The sequence below is a fragment of the Myxine glutinosa genome, chromosome 1, assembly GCF_964187855.1.
Source record: "Myxine glutinosa chromosome 1, kmMyxGlut1.1, whole genome shotgun sequence".
NCBI classification, from domain to species: Eukaryota; Metazoa; Chordata; class Myxini; order Myxiniformes; family Myxinidae; genus Myxine; species Myxine glutinosa.
This window is the reverse complement of record NC_136261.1, coordinates 228,453,906-228,475,811: the sequence shown is the minus strand read 5'-3', so window position 1 is coordinate 228,475,811 and position 21,906 is coordinate 228,453,906. Positions and strand designations below refer to the sequence as shown.

The 21,906-nt window shown below is 45.0% G+C and overlaps 1 protein-coding gene across 1 annotated transcript; it reads right to left on the bottom strand.

The window, feature by feature from the left end:
- Positions 1-9,813: 9,813 nt before the first annotated feature.
- On the bottom strand, positions 9,814-21,884 carry TAX1BP3 (Tax1 binding protein 3). Its single transcript, XM_068127932.2, has 4 exons — positions 21,743-21,884; positions 16,060-16,179; positions 13,295-13,372; positions 9,814-10,243 (listed from the first exon to the last, which is right to left on the bottom strand). Exons 1-4 carry the CDS (start codon positions 21,782-21,784, stop codon positions 10,106-10,108), a joined length of 378 nt encoding a protein of 125 aa, XP_067984033.1. The 5' UTR covers positions 21,785-21,884; the 3' UTR covers positions 9,814-10,105.
- Positions 21,885-21,906: the final 22 nt, after the last annotated feature.

Sequence of the window (21,906 nt, the reverse complement as noted above, 5' to 3'; positions counted from 1 at the left end):
AGGCGACACAAAAAGAAATTAAAAACGACTTGATAGCGACGAAGAGGGAATGTCAGATGGTACGTGAGGGACTGACAATGAGGTTGGACGAGGTGATAGAGGTAATGGAGACGAAGGACCGGCAGGTGAGGACGCACATGGAAACGGTCAAGGTAGCCTTAGAGGATGAGCTTGAGGAGACGTACCGGGGAATAAAAGAGGTGAAGCACAAATTAGAAGAAGTGGAGGAAGGGATGAGCGAAATTAAGAAGCGACGGAGAGGGGATAAGAAAGAGATAAAAGAGGAGATAAAAGAATTGGTCCAAAGTCTGTGTTTGGATCGTGATGATGTGCTCATTAACCGGATGAGGGATTCGCAGGCGATGGAGCAGAAGCGAAGAGGAAGAGGACCCGGTGTAAGTGGTGACCAATATGGTCGTGCGTATGATGCGCCAGGGGATTTAAGAAGCTTGGGGGTCGAGATGGACCCGGGTGTTCGTGAAAGGCCGTTGGTGAAGTGTGCGACAGGGCTGGTGTGCGAAAAAGGAGGTGTGCGAGAAAGTCCGACTCTGGGGTGTGTGAGGAAAAAGTGCGTGCCAAGGAGTGAGGGTGCTGGCGAGAGTGAGTCGGTCGTAGCGCGTGTGCGAGGGGGCACATGGAAGCGCGGTGTGGTGAGTGTTACAGAGGGTGTAACGGGAGAGTGTGCGCGAGAAAGGTGTGTAACGGACAGGTGCATGGGGAAAGAGTGCGCTGTCAAGAGTAAGGGTGAGTGCGCTGTCAGGAATGGAGGTGAAAGTAGTGAGAGTGACATGGAGCGTGAGTTAGTTGTGACAGGTGAGCGAGGATGTACACCTGGGATGGAAGGATGCACACCTGGAATGGTAGAGCGTGAGTGGGAATGCACGCTGGAGTTGGTGGTGAGGCACATGGTTGGGTGTGCGAATGAGGGCACACCTGTGATTGTCACAGAGGAGGTGACCGAGGAGGGGGCGCGAAGCGGTGTATTGGTGAGGTGTGCGAGCAACGAATGTGTGCCAAAGTGTTCGGTGGTCAGGTGTGTGACCAAGGCTGTGAGTGGAATGGGTGTACCGAGGTGTGTAAGGAACGGTACGAGGAGCATGGAAACGGCTGGATGTGTGAGCAAGGAACGGGCTGCGGGGTGTAAGCGTCCAGGTGAAGCATCGACGTTACACGGGTTAGAGGTTAGAGCGACTTTTAGCCGAAGCAGGCCCTCGGTGCGTGCCGGGCCTCGCTTTGAACGGCCGCGTCCAGGCTCCACTAGGCGGAGCTGGCAGCCCGATAGAAAGGGTCGTCATGGCGACCACGTTTTGTTGAGACGTGCCGGCAGGTCGAGATCGGGACATTGGATGGCTCCACGCCGAGGTGATGCATGGGATCTCGGCCCGGGTAAGCCCCCGTCCCTGCACCGAGTGCCGGACGCATCCAGCCGCAGGCACAAAACAACCAGCATCCATTGCTTGGCTTTACGAAGCCGGGCTTTGGACAGGGATTGGCGCACCGAGAGGTATTAGTGAGTAGACTGGGAGATGAGGTTAGTGTTTTGGACCCAAAATTAGAGAAAAACAAAATTTGATGATTGGCAAGGGATTGGCAGTAGTGATTGGCAGATGATGGGCAGTGATTGGCAAATTTTTAATTTGTTGAAATTTGATGTGCAAAATTGATAGTGAGAGACCCCCGATGTGGTGGGATGGCAAATCCACCATCCTTCCCATGTGTGGGGGGCAAAGGAGCTATAGTTTATGGGGTGTATGGCAGTGAAAACTAGCCCGGGTGGGTTAGGATATGGTGTGTAGGGATCTAGCGAAGATGACATTAGGTAACGTTAAGGTTAGTTAGTGACTGATACCTGTAGTGGGGACGCAGGTAGATTAGTATGGATGATAATGACGAGGGAGCGCAATAGTTTAAAGGGACGACTGGGAAGCGCAAGTTTCAGAAGGGAGTAGTTAGCTGAGATGATGCCGTGTTTGTGAGAATTGAACAGGTGTGATTGCACAGGTGTGCAACTGGACAGGTGTGTGGAGCAGTGTATGAGTAGTGAGTGTGTGGATCAGCGCGAATGCGCTTGGGGAGAGAAGGGTGCCAGTGGCACCAGGTGTGAGAGCACAGGTGTGCAGGTACAGGTGTGTGGAGAGAGTTGGAGTAAGTGGTACGGAGTGGTGTGCATGGTGCGAAGGTGTGGATGGGGGAAGAGTAGACCCCTTTCACGAGTACCCGGGGCGGGTAGTGTAAGTGTTAGGTAGAGGGTGCAGGTAAATTGTGGTTGGATATTGGCATCTGTGGTGCGGTTGCAGAATGGTGTTGTGAATGGGTGCATTAGTGTTGTGGAAATGGCTGGGCGTGTAGCCTGTTAGTGTGTGTAGTTGGTTGAGCACTCCACCACTGTGAGGATGTCGGCCAGGTGAGGCCGCAGGTGGGCTCTGGGAGCCGGTAGTTGTGAGTGGGTGCCTGAGGATCCCGGGTGTGGATCGGGCAGCCCAGTGCCAGAGAGGGCACGGAGTGGGGAGAGAGCCAGAGGGCCTTCCCCAGGTAGTTAGGTTAGGGTGAGGAGCAGGTAAGCTCGGAGGCAACTGCAGTGGTGGAGGTGTGCAGGTGGGTAGACCCACTGGGAGAGGTACACGCCGCAGCCCAGAAATTGTGCGAGGGCACCGGGAGATGAATCGGGGGAGTGAGACCCCAAATTGAAGAGCACCACAGTTTGGCCAATGGGAATTGGTTTTTAGAACCCATAGTGTAAGAGGGCCAATGGTTTGGCCGGAGAAAGCCCCCGGGTAGTGTAAAGTTGTTAAAGTCATTTAGGAGATAGTTAGGATTGATGAACCTGTCGCACCATACGCAGCCACTTACCTGTGGTGATGATGATGACTCCACACCTGTGTTTTCTTTGTTTTGTTGCAGGAGATGAATCGCTGTGTGGATTTGTGAGACGCATCACGACGTGGATGAGACATTGGGGTGATTCCATCTCTCCCTCCCTAGGAGGGACTGATGATGAATTGGTGATGGCAAATTTTGATGTTGAGTTGGAGATGGCAAATTTTGATGAGAGTTGAAAATGGCAAATTTGATTGGTTAGGAGGGAGAGAAGACGAATTTGGTTTATGGGAGGAACGGGGAAGACAGTAGGGATGTTTGTTGATTTGTAAAGTAGATGTTTATGAGTAGTGTTGTGTTGTGTGGATGCCGTAAGGGGTAAGGGAGGGGCCATGTAGGTTACCTGGTGGGGGGGGGGCGTACGATAGGAACGTACCTGTCTCACCTGGTTCCCATGTGCCCCCAGTGTGCATTACCTTACATTGCGTGCACTTTTGCGCCCTTACCACCTTACTCACTTGTTTCTTCTTTTGTCTCCCACCTCCGAGGATCTGGCTTTGGGGTAGAGAGAGAGGGGAGAGAGAGGTGCTGGCTACGCAGTTGTGGGCCTGCACTTTCGCTGCTTGTTGCCTGGATCGATACACCATATGGACCGCAATGTTGGTGGCCACCCACAATGGACCGTAGTTCTTTTGCGGCCAAGCACCACCCGGGGATGGACCTATGGGTCAACGGGGCACCTATGCCATACAGGTGAACCACTAATAATTAACACCAAGTGCACCACAAGAAGAGCAAGAGACACCTGCAGGGTTAGGGGTTGTCGAATTTATTTTTATTTCATTGAACAATGGTGACTGCACCGATTGGTGGTGGGGTGGTGCTGTTGATGCTCGGAAAGGGTGCTCTGCACGTTATTAAAGGCCGTCGGCCACAGAGCACTCGTGGGTTGGTGTATCGATGTTGGCAAGCGCGCTCTCTCTATGCATAACATCTGCATGTGTTCCTCCAAAGACAGGTCCTGGATCGTAGTGTAAATATCAGCGTAGTCTTGTAAATAATGCTCCCTACCGGCTGTATGTTTAGTTTGAGGATTCTTTCCGGATTCGGTTATCCTGTGGGTGTGTTTCTGAGAGGAGAAGGGTGCAACGTCGCAGGGGGACATATTTACTCATTTGTGAATATCTATAAAACTGTCGCACTCAGGGTAGAGTTAATAGTAGAGGGAACTACATTGCGTGCCACACTAAAGTAGGTAAAAATTTATCGGGTCGGGACGCCCCGAGGGTAGAGAAGGGTGCAATGTTGCGAATATGGAATTTGACCTCCATATCCGCTTGTAAATATTCCCCTATCTTCTCCGATACTCCCCAACTCTCCCCTTACCCCATTCCCTAGTCCCATTGTCTGTAAACAACACCCATTAGAGCCGATCTTCCCCTTCATTCCCCCATTAAATGTCGTGCCCAGGTCCCCCGCACCACACGTAGACAATTATAGGACATCTTGCTAGTTATTCTTAATCTATGTCAGTTAAGGACTTGTTTCCATTAATTATGACTCTTCGTTGCACCAGAATGTGATGATATGGCACCAGTAGGAGTTTAGGACCTTCCCATACCTCCCCGCATCTCTTCCCATCATCTCAAGCTCCAACAACAACCACAACAACAGCGGCTTTGCGTCCTCACTCCGGCTCGGTTGGCCGCCATTGAACATGTGCTCGACGGGGTTACCCAGAAGGGGGCTCCCTGTCGGCCCCTCGTCAAGGGCGGAGCCGGTGACCCCCGCACCCAATGAGAAGCCATGGGCCGATGCCATATGGGGCGGAGCTAACGAGCGAGGGCGTGACTCCCCGCCGGATATACGCGGCCCCGCGCCGGACGTGACGAGAGATGCGCCCCGAGCTTGGAAGGACAAGACGCCACCCTCCCGAGCGCTGAGCGACCTCCCCGGCATCTCCACCAAAGTCGCGACCCACGAGCGCTGAGCGACCTCCCCGCATCTGCTGGACACCACCGTACGTGATTCTGTCCCTGAGCCAGGTGCACCTGAGCCATCGACTGCCGCTTTCCTTGCCATCAAATCCCGTGTGAGTCAGCGTTGTCCCGTTTATCTGTGGTCTGTCTAGGGTTAATATAAGAGTGTGTCTAAGTGCCTGTCTTCCTATGCTGTCCCTCTTGTAGTTGTAATCTAACCTTTTTCCGTACGAATATACTTGAGAACTGAACCCCTGGTGTCGTATTGTGTCATTATAACCCAGCCGGGTGTCTTCTCTTTCCTATTGAGCCAGCATAGCGCGGCTTCGTCGACGTTCGAGTACAATCGGGTAACTTGTACGGATACGGCGGCCATCCCGCTCGGCCCACCATACCATCAAAGTCGTATCTGTAACAATATATATATATATATATGTGTGTGTGTGCATATGTGTGTATGTGTGTGCATGTGTGTCGATGTACATTTGTCTGTACGTGTGTGTGTGCGTGTATGTATATATGTGTGTGTGTGTGTGTGTTTTTGTGCATGTGTATATATATGTGTGTGTCTGTATGTGTATGTGTGTGTGTGTGTGTGTGTGTGTGTATATGTGTGTGTGTTTGTATGTGTGTGTCTGTATGTGTATGTGTGTGTGTGTGTGTGTGTGTGTGTGTGTGTGTGTGTGTGTGTGTGTATATGTGTGTGTTTGTATGTGTGTGTGTATGTATGTGTGTGTGTGTGTGTGTATGTGTATATATATATGTGTGTGCATGTGTGTCGGTGTACATGTGTGTGTACACGTGTGTATGTGTGTGTATATATGTGTGTATGTGTATATATGTGTGTCTGTATGTGTATATATATGTGTGTGGGTGTACATGTGTGTGTACATGTGTGGGTGTGTGTGTATGTATGTGTGTGTGTATGTGTATATGTGTCTGTGTGTGTATATGTGTGTTTATACATATGTGTATGTGTATATGTGTGTATGTGTATATGCATGCGTCGGTGTACATTTGTGTGTACGTGTGTGTGTGGATGTGTATGTGTGTTTGCGTGTGTGTATATATGTGTACGTGTGTGTGTGTGTGTGTGTGTGTGTGTGTGTGTGTGTGTGTGTGTGTTTGTGTGGGTGTGTGAATAAGAGAGAGACCGAATTGTGAGATACAGAAATGAAAAATCGAGGTGTGTGTGTGTGTGTGTGTGTGTGTGTGTGTGTGTGTGTGTGTGTGTTATTGTGAAACTGCATGTGCAGGTGCAGCATATAACTCAATATGTCGAAATGTCACACACGTCCATGCCCGTGGGATTCCCACGGGTGACCCCACTCGTAAATAATAATCTTTAAAAAAAATAAATAATCAATTGCCTAATCGAACACATAAACCACCACCATTTCATCTGAATCTGTAACTTAAATAAAAAAAGTTATTTAGTCATTAATCAAATAATTAAATAATTAATCGATTAATTGATTAATCAACAAGTACAAATACATTCAAAGTACACCGCCCCATGCCAAATAATTAAATATGCTGCAGCGCGGCATTGCCGGGGCGCCTCTGGCGCCCGGCAATACCGCAGTGCAGCTCATTGAGGCTGCATTGGGAGGGAGAGGTGTACACTAATTGATTGATTAATTGTATAATTAAAATCAATAAAAGATTATCACAAAATATTTTCATAATCAATTGGCTAATCGCATAACTAAACCACTAGTGCTTCATCCGAAGATGTATCTTTTAGAAATTTAATTAAATAAGTCATTTATAAAAAATTAAATAATTAATTGATTACTCAATAAATAATTAATCGATTAATCAATAAATAATTAATAGATGAAATGATTAATCAATAAATCAAAAATATCCTTGATAGCCACATCACTTGGTCACTCATGTCCAAATATTAGCTTCCCAGCTCAAAAGGTGCCTGAGATATTGGCCAAATGAGAAAGAAAATAAATAAATGATTAATAATGAAAATAAATAAATAATAATCATAAAAAAATTAAATTATTAATCAATTTGGTCAGAGAACACATAAACTACCACTATTTCATCAGAATCTGTAACTTTAAAAAAAAAAATTTTTTTGTCATTAATCGAATAATTAAATAATTAATCGATTAATTGATTAATTAATAAATCAAAAATATCCTTTGCAGCCAAATCACCTGGTCATTGGCATGTCCAAATATCAGCTTCCTAACTCAAAAGGTGCCTGAGTTAATAAGGGTCAGAAGAGAAATGAAATTTAATTAATTAAATAAGTACTTAATTAAACGCTAATAATTAAATAACTCCTCAATTAATTGATTATTCAAAAAACAAAAAATACCGTATTTGACAAAGGACTTGCTCACTACTGTGCCGAAATTTCAGCTTCCTAGCTCAAAGGATGGCTGAGATATCGCCCGGACAACCAAGAAAACAAGAAAGAAAACAAACAAGAAAACAAACAAGAAACCAGAGTGAAAACTGAGTACTCTCTTTCAGCGTGCGTCACTGCCGAGCCCCCTTCGGTGCCCGGCAATGACGATTTGCAATGCCTGGAGGTGGCATAGGAAAGGAGCGGTGTACAATAAATCAAAAATAGCCTTGACAGCCAAATCACCTGGTCATTGGCATATCCAAATATCAGCTTCCCAGCTCAAAAGGTGCCTGAGATAATGGCCAGAAGAGAAAGGAAATATATAAGCACTTAATTAATCGCTAATAATTAAATAACTAATCAATCAATTGATTAATCGATAAATCAAAAATATATTTTACAGCCAAATCACTTAGTCATTGGCATGTCCAAATATCAGCTTCCTAACCCAAAAGGTGCCTGAGATAATGGGCAGAAGAGAAAGGAAATGTATAAGTACTTAATTAATCGCTAATAATTAAATAACTCCTCAATTAATTGATTAATCAAAAAACAAAAAATACCGTTTTTGACAAAGGACTTGCTCACTATTGTGCCGAAATTTCAGCTTCCTAGCTCAAAGGATGGCTGAGATATCGCCCGGACAAACAAACAAACAAGAAAGAAACCAGAGTGAAAACTGAGTACTCCCTTTCAGCGTGCGTCATTACCGAGCCCCCTTCGGTGCCCAGCAATGACGTTATGCAGCGCCTGGAGATGGCATAGGAAAGGAGCGGTGTACAATATTGAGACATGTGGCACTAGGTCTTTTTAATTGTTAGTAGGCCCTAAAACTATTTTTTCTACTTTTACTAGGTTAGCTGACTGAAGTAAGAACCATAGATTACTTTATATACCTATTTTGTAGTTCTTTTATTCTTGACTAATGTTTGGCTTTCATCATCTTGCATTTTTCTTTGGCTTATGTTTAGCTCATCTTGACCAAAGTTCAGGTGAGCTTATGTGATGGCAGTCCATCAGTCTGTAAACACTTGCAACTTCTTCTCCGAAACCGCTGAAGGGATTGTGACCAAACTTGGCACAAATTATATTTGTTGTGTTTTGACTAAAGTTTGTTTTAGGCATTAAAAAAAATCTGAGTCTAAGGGGGTCTACCGGGGGTCAAAGTGGATCCAGGTTTGACCCCCCAAAATAGGAATTTGCTTTTTCCTCTGAAACTAAACAGATACAAAACAGTGCTCCCTTGGTGGGGGGAGGGGGGTGGGGGTATGTTACCCCACCCACCTTACAGTCCGGATCTCGTACCATTGGATTTTCATTCGTTTGGCTTGATGAAGGAAGCTCTCCGAGTCGTTAAACTTCAGCAATGACAACAATGGAGTAGGGGGAAAACACCGTCATATTATTACAATGGCCTCCATAACCTCCTGAGGTGGTGGCAGAAGTGTGCAGATGTGCAAGAAGACAATGTTGAAAAAAGAAAAGTCTCCTGACTGGTGAAGCAAAATTGGGGGACAAATCGCAAATTTCATTTACTGAGACTTACCATCATGTTACATCGGCAAAAGTAGTGGAATATTTGACCCCACCCCACTTACATAATAAATGAAACAGCACCTTGATGAACTCTTATACTTCATTTTACTTGTTCATTCTAATGCTGTATTGTAAGTGTGCGCCACAGACTGCCTTTGGCCGAAACCCCAAAAGTCACGTCATCCACGCAAAACTTCACATGAATCTGTCAATCACTCTGCCTCGTCATCGAGGATGTATTCACGTTCATCGTGGCGTGCACACGGTATTCCCGTGTGCTGCGGGCTATTGTGCATCTTGTGGTGTATTCAGACTTGTGGAACCGCATCCTTATTTTGGTGTGGCTTACAGAAAAAGCTTCATATAAAATAAATCAAACTTGAAAAGCACAATAACAAACAAGAAAGAGCAATCGGAAATTGCAGACCTCGCCAGGATGTGTTTTCAGTGGTTTTTAGGGATTTTGTGTTGAAACAAATGTGGCGGCCGAACCACGTGACCAATGACGTCATCATTTTTTTTCTACATCAATTATCCCTAGATTATGCTCAAGAAATTTCATCTTGATCGGATGAAGTTTTGTACTTGCCGAATTATGACGTCATAATGAAGGCACCTATGACATCATCATTAACAGATGTTATTCCACATGGAGAGTTCTTTACAGTGAGCCATGTCTAAATTTTTTCGATGCAGCGCTTTCGCCGATATAGAGGTGCAATTTTTTCAGTTTTTCCAAGATGGCGGCCGAACCACGTGACCAATGACGTCATTATTTTTTTCTCCACAAATTTATGGCTACATGACGCTCAAGAAATTTCATCTTGATCGGATGAAGTTTTGTACTTGTCGAATTATGACGTTATAATGGAGGCACCTATGACATCATCATCAACGTGTTTTATTCCCCGTGGAGAGTTCGTTACAATGAGCCATGTCTCAATTTTTTCTATTCAGCGCTTTCAGAGATATGGAGGTGCAAAGTTTTTCGTTTTTTTCCAAGATGGCGGCAAAACCACGTGACATATGACGTCATAATTATCATTTAAAAATTCTACAGGTGGAGTTGCCCCTATGGTGAAAATTTCCTGTCAATCGGACCAACGGTTGCAGAGAAAATCATATTTATTCTGTGCGGACAAACAAACAGACGGACTCAAATGCAATACCCTCTCTTCTGGCGAGGGTAACGTCATTCAAGAAATGTTTAAAAAAATTAATAACCCAATACTTCAGTGAGAAAATATTGTGAGCAAGATTGGTTGATGATTGATTGATGGATGAAAACTGCAAATAAATCTAAAGGAAAAGGATGGACAAAGCAAACAAACATACATGACATTATAAAAGTTTCACTAAAAACTCCAGCCCTTGTAGAAGACCCTACGGTGCCTCCTAGTTAACGCATTTGACCACGAAAGACAGCCTGCTGCAAAGAATTGCGGGTGACAAGTAGTCGTACAACATCTTCATCCTTTTTGGTGAGTTTTCTTCGTGCCTGGTCATGCGTCACCATCGTCATATCCCAGCCATTCACCTAAATCCCAGAGTCAGGAGTTGGGATATGGAGGAAGAAGGAAGCAATTGAATTGGTAACACTTGAAATTCTGCCTCATATTGAAAACAAACGTTTTGTTTTTTTCCAAAAAGCAGGACACTACAGACACGAAGACTAAAAACACTCAATACCCTCCCTCTGAGAAGCATAATAACAACTTGGACAGTCATCCGATTCAATTTAGTATATTCTTTTGCAGAGCGTTGGTTCTGCCGTAGCAGTTCATTGGCATAGGGTGCGGCTGGGTGGTTTGCCATTCCTCTCCCAGCAGTAGCGAGGACAGGGATTTGGAATTTGTTCAGGGTGCCGACAATTGCTCGCCTACTCTTCGCAAAGGACACCATGGAATCTTTAACGACTACCAACTAATGCCGGCAGATGGGACGCCCGATAATTATACATTACAGCAATTTCCAATGGCACGAGTGATCTCATTACACCAAAACAGTTCAATAGCAAAATGTTTTTTTAAAGGCGTGACAAATATAGGAGGAAATAAAATGTGACAACAAAAAAAACAAGAAGACGTCATGCGGAGCACGATACTTGCAAAATACGCCCCCCCCCCCCCTTCCCAAGAAAAAAAATTCCATTGATACAGCAAATTGTCCATTTCATCAAAATTAAAAGTGACAATCTTGATCAAAGCTCAGGTCAATAGGAAGAAAAGTGACGATTTTTCAGATGAAAAATGATTTTGGAAGGGTGACTGAGTTGACCTATGACCTCAAAAATAGTTGGTTTCCCTATTTAGTGACTCAATGTGCAAATGCTGTTCAATGTTCAAGTCAATCGGATGAAAATTGACAGTTTTTCAGATGAAAAGTGATGATTTTGGAAGTTTGACCTTGAGTTGACCTTTGACCTTTTGACCTCAAAAATAGTATGTTTCACAATTTAGTGACTCGATATGCAAATGCTGTTCAATTTCCAAGTCAATCGGTTGAGAATTGATGGCTTTTTAGATGAAAATTGATGATTTTAAAAATTTGACCTTTTGACCTCAAAAATAGTATGTTTCCCAATTTATTGACTCAATATACAAATGCTGTTAAATTTTCAAGTCAATCGGATTTAAAATGGCGATTTTAGAAATTTGACCTCCAGATAACCTTTGACCTTTGACCCAAAAAGAATAGGCTTCTCAATTGGGACGACCTATACAGCTTGGTGAAGTTTCGTGACGATCGGTTTAGAATTGTGACCTGTAGGCCGGTGACAAACAGACAAACAAACAGACAGACAGAACCACAAACGGAACCGACCAATAAATTTGAAAAATCCTCGATTTTGCAAGTAACAAAGCATGAAGCAGAAATTTGCGACTTGTTCAGAGTGCCAGCAAAATCTCGCTCAGTCTTCAGGAAACAGCCTGGGATCCTTAAGGTCCACCGGCTAATGCTAGCAGACCTAACACTCCGCTTAACATCATCTGTACACTTCATCGAAGGGATGGTACACTTTGTTTTGCGACTCCGGACTGTGAATCATCTTTCATGAGAGGTTGAATAAAATTGCAGTTTCATATTTTCATAATCAATGGTGACATTGTGCCAAGAGAAATTTTAAATCAATGATAACCTTTCACAGAGCAAAGCAAATACATTTTATACACAGGTCAACACTCATTCTCAGTGTGCTAAGGATGCCACGCACTGTGGTGATTGGTCTTTGTCTGTGCAATCATGTGCAAATATTTATTCAAGACCAATTAACATAAACCTGGTGTTGGCTTAGCGGTTAGGGTGCCGGCTTGGGATCCTAGGATCCTGGGTTCGAATCCCGGTCGATCGCTGAATTAACGCCAGGGGGGTTGACTCAGCCTGTCATCCTTCCGATGTCGGCAAATTGAGCACCAGCTCACTGGCAATTCCCTGTGTGTCGCAAGAGGCGACTAACAGGGTTGGCGGCAGGAAGGGCATCCGGCCGTAAAACATTGCTTCAAAAAGGGGACTAAGGTGCCCGAAAAAAGCCAACCCCTGCTCGGCGGGGAAAAATGGCCTCTAAAGGTGGTTCAATCAACATATTCGAGTGATGTTTTCCAGCAATTATGGGCATACGACATACGTTGATGCAAGTGTCAACTTTTCAAATGCATAGACATAATTTCCTAAATTTGTACATTCTGGTAATTAACATCAACACAGCGACAGAATCCACATCTATTTATTTGCTTTTTTGCATGGGTAAGTTGTCTTGACTCGTGTAAAAGGTGCAGAAAAATATCAAAAGGAAATCAGAAACACTGAATCAGTCACTGGCTTAACATACATTGCTGGTGATTCACTCAAAGAGTACAACATGCTCTACCTATTGCCAATCACAAGGTAGTTCAGGTATTCTCGAGCGAAGGCAATGCCACATGCACTACGTGCTTTTGCGGCGAACCAGAGGCGTCTACCCAGCGAGAATGAAAGGAAAACTGCTCCACTATGAGGTTGGCATTTGTCACATTGTGCTCTTGGGCATGTTGGACGGCTCCATTGTGCTGTGAGTAAGGAATTACTCGTTTAAAGAGGGCTGGTAGGATGGCCCAGAAGTACCCACACTCACAAATAAGCCGTCTAGCCTGGGTTTGAATCCCGACCCAGCAATAAACTGTCATCCCGGTCTTTCCCAGGCGATTCATCAATGTGTGCGCTGTCCCTCGGATGGATGTTAAAATGGCGTCCCATCTGCCAGCATTAGTTAGTGGACATTAAAGATCCCCCGGTGTCCTTTGCGAAGAGTTGTTGAGTTATCGCCTGCGCCATGGCCAAATAACAAATTCCTATCATAACTTACAGGGGGCACTGCATCAGCAGCATAGCTGCATCCTCAGCCAATGATACTAACTCGCAGCTGCTGGTGCTGCATACAAAAGAAGAAGACTTGTTTCAAGTATAACTGTGTTTGTTGCTGGGGATGTGGAAGGAAGAGTTTTCTCAACTTAAAAAAATACCGCAAAACATTCAGCATCTCATAAAACACTCACCAGCTTTAGTAAATGTCAAAGCAATAACACATTCCAACAGTGATACTTGTACATACCTGCATTATCTTGTCTCCTATCCTAAGACCCGCTCGATCTGCTGGTCCATCTAGCGCAACTTTCGTGACAAACACTCCCTGTGGGTCAAGAAAAATGTAAAAGTCTGAATTACAATTTACAGCAAAGTTAATGTAAGTAATTTGGTCATAACCCACCATCCCTCCTTCACCCTCCAACACACAATCTCTCTCCACCCACAATTTATAATTTACATACATTTACAATTTATAAAAGATTCACTCCATTCTGGTGCATGGATAATGCAATTCATACCCCCAATATGCTCAGATTGGAAGATAAGGGAGGCAACGTCAATTCCACATCGTAAATCAAATAAACAATTACCAAAAAAGACATTACTCAATAAATGTGCGACTTTTAAATGACGTAGTTTGCCCCCAGATTGCTCGGCGCGCATGCGCAGAAACCCGAAGTAACAAAGTAAATTGCGGAGATCTGAACATCTTTCATTCCTCCCAGATAAGGATTGTAGAATGAAGCGACTTTTAAAAAAATGTTTAAAGAAGCCAAAAGTACAGTACTTGGAGTTCCTGCAAGAAAGGGGTGTGCTTCTGCCCAACAAAACAGTTGAAGAACTTCCTGATTAACTCGTCCAAAAAGTTGATATTTGCGGCCCATAATGCAAAAACTCCCGACGATATCTGCTGAAAGGCCGAAGTTTCGTAGATGGTCCGTTCTCACAAAACCTTTGTGTTTCTTAATAACAATGGGAAGGTCATATCTTGGGTAAGTCGGTGCACATGGTAAGTTTAAAATGATGATATTTACTATTAATTATGGTTGGGAGGAAGGGGTGGCAGTGGGAGCTGTATGGGCTGAGTACGCCATTACAAAAATTACATAATCTTTGTTTGGTTCTGGGGCCACGAGAAATTATACTCGATTTTTGCATCCATTGGTGAAAGGAGAAGCGTCCGTTTGTGCGTGTGCACGTCCACGGCCGCTGATAGTTAATTGTATCAACAGGAAATGGTACGAACCTCAGTCCTCTCATCCACGGATGTTTCTTGTATTCTTATATTTCCTCGATTCCGATTTACATTTTGGAGCAGAACAATTATAGTTAACCAACTTCAAATTGCCACTTTTTTTTTTTCTATACTCAGTCATGTAAGAGCTAACACATAACACATATTAGAAAGGGAGTGGGAAACAAGAAGGGAGAGAGGAAAGCACAACAACAGTAGATAACAGGGACATTTGGGAGATCTGTGGAAGGGAGAGGGCTGGTGCAGGGTACACGGGATAAACAATATGGACACAACTAGGACTTTCAGGAAATGAATCGGAATTTGAAAAAGGTGGATTTGTAGTGTTTTAATGGGGGTAGAAAAGATCAAGGTTTTGGATGGGGGAAGATAAGAGATGGTGGTGAACAGCCGTTTTAAAGACCTGCAGGGAGGAGTGGGATTGAAGAGAGAGGGAGTTTGTTCCAGAGGCGGGAGAAAAGAGGAATGAAGGAGTGAATGTGAGCAGAGAGTCTAGATTTCGGCAGTTTAACCATCAGAGGGTTGCTGGCAGATCTTGTGCGACCTCTAGGAATATTGGGGGGACAGAGCCCAGAGAGAGCTGGGGGAGCAAGGCCGGAGAGGAGTCGGTAGAAGACGGAAAGCCCACCAACCTGCCTGCAGTAAGCGAGTGAAAGGCCCTCAGAATCAGCTTCATCGCGGGAGATTCCAATGATTCCAAAAGCTTTGGATTCTACTGTGTGAAATCACTCTTGCTCTAAATGCTGAAAATGTATGTTCAAAAGATTATTTGAATCACAGATTTTGCACTTGCAATGGAAAGTTAAAAGTGCCCGGTGAGCCAAACGGAATCACTGAAAACACACACGCAGCACATGCACAAAAGGCCTCGTTATCATTCATACATAATTTTGAAAGTCGTTTATTCACAAATGATTTGGCCTCCACCGCTCCAACCATTACACAACCAAAATAAATTCCCAATTGAAATTGTATCGACTACCTTCTCATCCCTGACCAAAGAACACAGCATGCGGAAATCAAATGAGTGAATAGCAGGATATCTACAGCTCATCATGCAGGGCACATTATTGTCATGTGATGAGACCAAAGCTTCGGCCAATGACTTGGTTATTCATCAATATAGTGAAGTAGAGGTATTTACTGCACCCAGAATGGGTTCCACAGTATGACCATAACTAACATGCTGTTGCCATATGGAAAAGTAGCATTTTGTTTCCTTCAACTATGTCCCATCCACCGTGACCACAATGCAACACCAACCAAATCTCTAAGTGCTATGGGTGTGTGATCGGGAACCTTCAAAACAGGCCAACAGAAACAAATAACGCTGGAAGTAGTGAATTTGATGTTCTCATTTGAATAAAATTGCTCACAAGGGAAAACTTTAACGGGGAAGTTGCAAAAATTGGCGCAGAAGAATGATACATACAACTTTGCGCCAATAAAATTAATATCGCATCACAGAGTGTGCTATACCTCGGACGGATGTCAAGCTGGGGACCCGTCTGTATAGCATTAGTTGGTGGACCCTAAACACCCAATGTTGTTTTTTTTCATGAAGAGTAGGCAAGTTATTGCCAGCAGCCTCTAACAAATTTGAGAATCCTGCCCAAATCACCGACATTCAAAAGTCAGGTCTGCCCAGCATGTTCATGAAAGACTTGGGCCAAAATGTTTATCCAGCCGACATAAAGATGGGAATAATTGGAGCCGTTAAAGTAGTCATCATAGTAGATGCTTTTCCACCGCACCTTGTCGTTCTTGTCTTCAGAGTAGGGGTTTTGGCTCGGGTCCTGATCAATGCCTCCACCAATGCTGAATCCTAAAATCACATCATCTCCTCGCCTCCACTTGCAAATCTCAATGCGCTCCTGAATAAAGCAAAAGAACCAGGAAATATCCCATCAAATTACAATTAAAACTAGAAAGAGCAATCAGAGATTGCAGACCCTCGCCAGGATGTGTTTTCAGTGTTTTTAAAGGCGTTTGTGTTAAAACAAATATGGCCGCCGAACCACATGACCGATGAAGTCATATAGTTTTTTCCTCCACCAATTTATCCCTATATGATGCTCAATAAATTTTATCTTGATCGGATGAAATTTTGTACTTGTCGAATGACGTCATAATGGGAGGAACCTATGACATCATCATTACTATAATATTTTATTCCCCATGAAGAGTTCTTTAGAACAAGCGTTACGCCTAGGTCCCCCGTCGGGGAAGTGATGTGAGTTGACAAAGTGGAAGACGCAGAAAACATGCTATGATATGATATTTCGCTCACAAGGTTCAGACATACATGGAGGCGGCCATCTTGGATTTTGACGTGGCGACCCAATTTTCAATAGCCTTCTTCCTTATGCCGAGATACACCCACACACCAAATTAGAAGTTGGTACTTCACTTATTTTTCAAGATATTCCACTCACAAGGTTCAGACATACATGGCGGCGGCCATCTTGGATTTTGACGTGGCGAACCAATTTTAAACAGCGTTCGTCCTTGTGCCGAGATACACCCACACACCAAATTAGACGTTGGTACTTCGCTTATTTTTCAAGATATTCATCTCACAAGGTTCAGACATACATGGCGGCGGCCATCTTGGATTTTGACGTGGCGACCCAATTTTCAATAGCATTCTTCCTTGTGCCTAGATACAACCACTCACCAGATTAGAAGTTGGTACTTCGCTTCTTTTTCTAGATATTTCGCTCACAGGGTTCAGACATACATGGCATCAGACATACATGGCGGCGGCCATCTTGGATTTTGACGTGGCGCACCAATTTTCAATAGCGTTCTTCCTTATGCCTAGATACACCCACACACCAAATTAGAAGTTGGTACTTCGCTTATTTTTCAAGATATTCATCTCACAAGGTTCAGACATACATGGCATCAGACATACATGGCGGCGGCCATCTTGGATTTTGACGTGGGTTGCACCCACACACCAAATTCGAATGCGGTCCTTCGCTTATGCACGCACGCAAACACGCATGCCCGCACACACGGACACACGGACAGAGGGGAAAGCCATAGTCCCCCTTTCGCTACGCTGTGCGACGGGGGACAAATGAGCCATGGCTCAAACATTTTTATTCAGCACTTTCGGAGATATAGAGGTGCAAATTTTTCCCCTTTTTCCAAGATGGCGGCCGAACCACGTGACCGATGACGTCATCATTATTTTTTCTCCACAAATTTATGCCGAGATGACCTTTGTCCTATGTTGACATTTTGACCTTAAAAATATATAGGATTTTGTCGAACCACGAACTCTAACATTTGGTGAAGTTTCATGAAGATCGGTTTCAAATCGTGACCTGTACGCAACTATAAGTGAGCGGACAGACAAACAAACACACACACAAAACGGAGTGAACATACTTGTCAAAAAATGTTTTTTCCCCAAGTAACAAACGGGCTCAAATGCAATAGCCTCTCCTCTAGCGAGGGTAATAATTCAGATTTAAATGGAAACCATCGGCAAATAAGCGCAAACATCTTCTCCCACCTTTCCAACCACCCATCCATGTTCTCCCGACCAACCAAGCGTTCGCACTTTCATGGTAAATAAAGCCGTTTGCAGCATTCGACGAACTGATTTTTCATTTTTCCCTTGTGTAAAGCTTAGATGGGTTGGGTCAGACACCATTGAGGGTTGGGTTCAGACACCATTGAGGATTTGGGTCAGACACCATTGAGGGTTTGGGTCAGACAACTTTGAGGGTTTGGGTCAGACAACTTTGAGGGTTTGGGTCAGACAACATTGAGGGTTTGGGTCAGACAACTTTGAGGGTTTGGGTCAGACAACTTTGAGGGTTGGAGGTTGGACTTTTGAGGTTTTGAGGATTGGGGTCAGACACTTTTGAGTGTTGTGTGGTCAGTTGTTCAGACACCTTTGAGGGTTGGAGTAAGACACCTTTGAGGGTTTGGGTCAGACACCATTGAGGGGTTAGGTCAGATAACATTGAGGGTTTAGGTCAGACACCATTGTGGGTTTGGGTCAGACAACAATGAGGGTTGGACTCAGACACCTTTGAGGGTTGAAGTCAGACACCATTGAGGATTTGGGTCAGACACCATTGAGGGTTTGGGTCAGACACCATTGAGTGTTTGGGTCAGCCACCATTGAGTGTTTGGGTCAGACACCATTGAGTGTTTGGGTCAGACACCAGTGAGTGTTTGGGTCAGTCACCATTGAGGGTTAAGGTCAGTCACCATTGAGGGTTTGGGTCAGACACCATTGAGGGTTTGGGTCAGACACCATTGAGGATCTGGGTCAGACACCATTGAGGGTTTGGGTCAGACACCATTGAGGATCTGGGTCAGACACCATTGAGGATTTGGGTCAGCCAACTTTGAGGGTTAGAGACAGACAACATTGAGGGTTGGAGTCAGACACCATTGAGGGGTTGGGGCAGACACCATTGAGGGGTTGGGTCAGACAACTTTGAGGGTTGGAGGTTGGACTTTTGAGGTTTTGAGGATTGGGGTCACTTTTGAGTGCTGTGTGGTCAGTTGTTCAGACACCTTTGAGGATTGGAGTCAGACACCTTTGAGGGTTGGAGTAAGACACCTTTGAGGGTTGGAGTAAGACACCTTTGAGGGTTGGAGTAAGACACCTTTGAGGGTTCGGGTCAGACACCATTGAGGGGTTAGGTCAGACAACATTGAGGGTTTAGGTCAGACACCATTGTGGGTTTGGGTCAGACACCATTGTGGGTTGGAGTCAGACACCTTTGAGGGTTGAAGTCAGAAACCATTGAGGATTTGGGTCAGACACCATTGAGGGTTTGGTTCAGACACCATTGAGTGTTTGGGTCAGACACCATTGAGTGTTTGGGTCAGACACCATTGAGTGTTTGGGTCAGACACCATTGAGTGTTTGGGTCAGACACCATTGAGGGTTAGAGACACACAACATTGAGGGTTGGAGTCAGACACCATTGAGGGGTTGGGGCAGACACCATTGAGGGGGTGGGTCAGACACCATTGAGGGGTTGGGTCAGACACCTTTGAGGGTTGGAGTCAGAAACCATTGAGTGTTTGGGTCAGACACCATTGAGTGTTTGGGTCAGACACCATTGAGTGTTTGGGTCAGACACCATTGAGTGTTTGGGTCAGACACCATTGAGGGTTGTCAGACACCATTGAGGCTTAAGGTGAGTCACCATTGAGGGTTTGGGTCAGACACCATTGAGGGTTTGGGTCAGACACCATTGAGGCTCTGGGTCAGACATCATTGAGGATTTGGGTCAGACAACTTTGAGGGTTAGAGACACACAACATTGAGGGTTGGAGTCAGACACCATTGAGGGGTTGGTGCAGACACCATTGAGGGGGTGGGTCAGACACCATTGAGGGGTTGGGTCAGACACCTTTGAGGGTTGGAGTCAGAAACCATTGAGGGTTTGGGTCAGACACCATTGAGGATTGGGGTAAGACACAACTTTGAGGGTTGGAGGTTGGACTTTTGAGGTTTTGAGGATTGGGGTCATTTTTGAGTGTTGTGTGGTCAGTTGTTCAGACACCTTTGAGGGTTGGAGTAAGACACCTTTTAGGGCTGGAGTAAGACACCTTTGTGGCTTTGGGTCAGACACTATTGAGGGATTGGGTCAGATACCTTTGAGGATTGGGGTCAGACACCATTGAGGATTGGGGCCAGACACTTTTGAGAGTTGTGTGGTCAGACACTATTGAGAGTTGTGTGGTCAGACACTTTTGAGGGGTTGGGTCAGATGCCATTGAGGATTTGGGTCAGACACCATTGAGGGTTTGGGTCAGACACCATTGAGGGTTTGGGTCAGACACCATTGAGGGTTTGGGTCAGACAACTTTGAGGGTTGGAGGTTGGACTTTTGAGGTTTTGAGGATTGGGGTCACTTTTGAGTGTTGTGTGGTCAGTTGTTCAGACACCTTTGAGGGCTGGAGTAAGACACCTTTGTGGGTTTGGGTCAGACACATTTAAGGATTGGGGTCAGACACTTTTGAGAGTTGTGTGGTCAGACACTATTGAGAGTTGTGTGGTCAGACACTTTTGAGGGTTGGGGTCAGACACTATTGAGAGTTGTGTGGTCAGACACTATTGAGAGTTGTGTGGTCAGACACTATTGAGAGTTGTGTGGTCAGACACTTTTGAGAGTTGTGTGGTCAGACACCTTTGAGAGTTGTGTGGTCAGACACTATTGAGAGTTGTGTGGTCAGACACTTTTGAGGATTGGGGTCAGACACCATTGAGGACTGAAGTCAGACACCTTTGAGGATTGGAGTCAGACACCATTGAGGATTGGGGTCAGAGACTATTGAGAGTTGTGTGGTCAGACACTATTGAGGGTTGTGTGGTCAGACACTATTGAGGGTTGTGTGGTCAGACACTATTGAGGGTTGTGTGGTCAGACACTATTGAGGGTTGTGTGGTCAGACACTATTGAGGGTTGTGTGGTCAGACACTATTGAGGGTTGTGTGGTCAGACACTATTGAGGGTTGTGTGGTCAGACACTATTGAGGGTTGTGTGGTCAGACACTATTGAGGGTTGTGTGGTCAGACACTATTGAGGGTTGTGTGGTCAGACACTATTGAGGGTTGTGTGGTCAGACACTATTGAGGGTTGTGTGGTCAGACACTATTGAGGGTTGTGTGGTCAGACACTATTGAGGGTTGTGTGGTCAGACACTATTGAGGGTTGTGTGGTCAGACACTATTGAGGGTTGTGTGGTCAGACACTATTGAGGGTTGTGTGGTCAGACACTATTGAGGGTTGTGTGGTCAGACACTATTGAGGGTTGTGTGGTCAGACACTATTGAGGGTTGTGTGGTCAGACACTATTGAGGGTTGTGTGGTCAGACACTATTGAGGGTTGTGTGGTCAGACAGTATTGAGGGTTGTGTGGTCAGACACTATTGAGGGTTGGGGCCAGACTGATGGCACAACACAGTTCTTGTCTTTATGCAGAACCATTGTCTATACTGAGAAAAACATGTCGGATCCAGCTAAAACTACCTCCACGAACCTGAAGAAAAAGAAATACCTTTACCCAATCTTTATCAAATGAACTTTTAAATGTGGCTTTTACCACGCGAGTCTTGAAAAGACAACAATACATCACGAACAGGGTGTGGCGGGACAGACGTAAATCATGACACTCGAAACAACTTCGTTCCTCCAGAAGATAACAAACGACACAGATATCGGTTACTTTATACGGGAAGATCACACAGGCGTCGGTGCGGAGTCGGCTCTCTCTCTCTCAAACCCAAGGAAGTTCATATCAAACCAAGACGAAAGTTAATGCACCAAGAGTGGAGGCTGCATGCTCATCGGACCGCCCGGAACGCACAGACACGGGAACTCTGACAGAACAGGCCGAGACGAAGAAACGTGGACACAGTTAATGTATCTCCCGGACACCCGCAAACCCACCACGACGGCAGTGACCGGCTGTCCAGGGATCCACAATGCCATGTCCGCGGCACAGGGATTAACTCATGACGTCATCACGCACAACGTGCTCGGCTTCGAGATCGCCTTCACCAACAACCGTTAAACAACCGTGCTATGCTTCGTTTTTTTATATTTCAACTTTA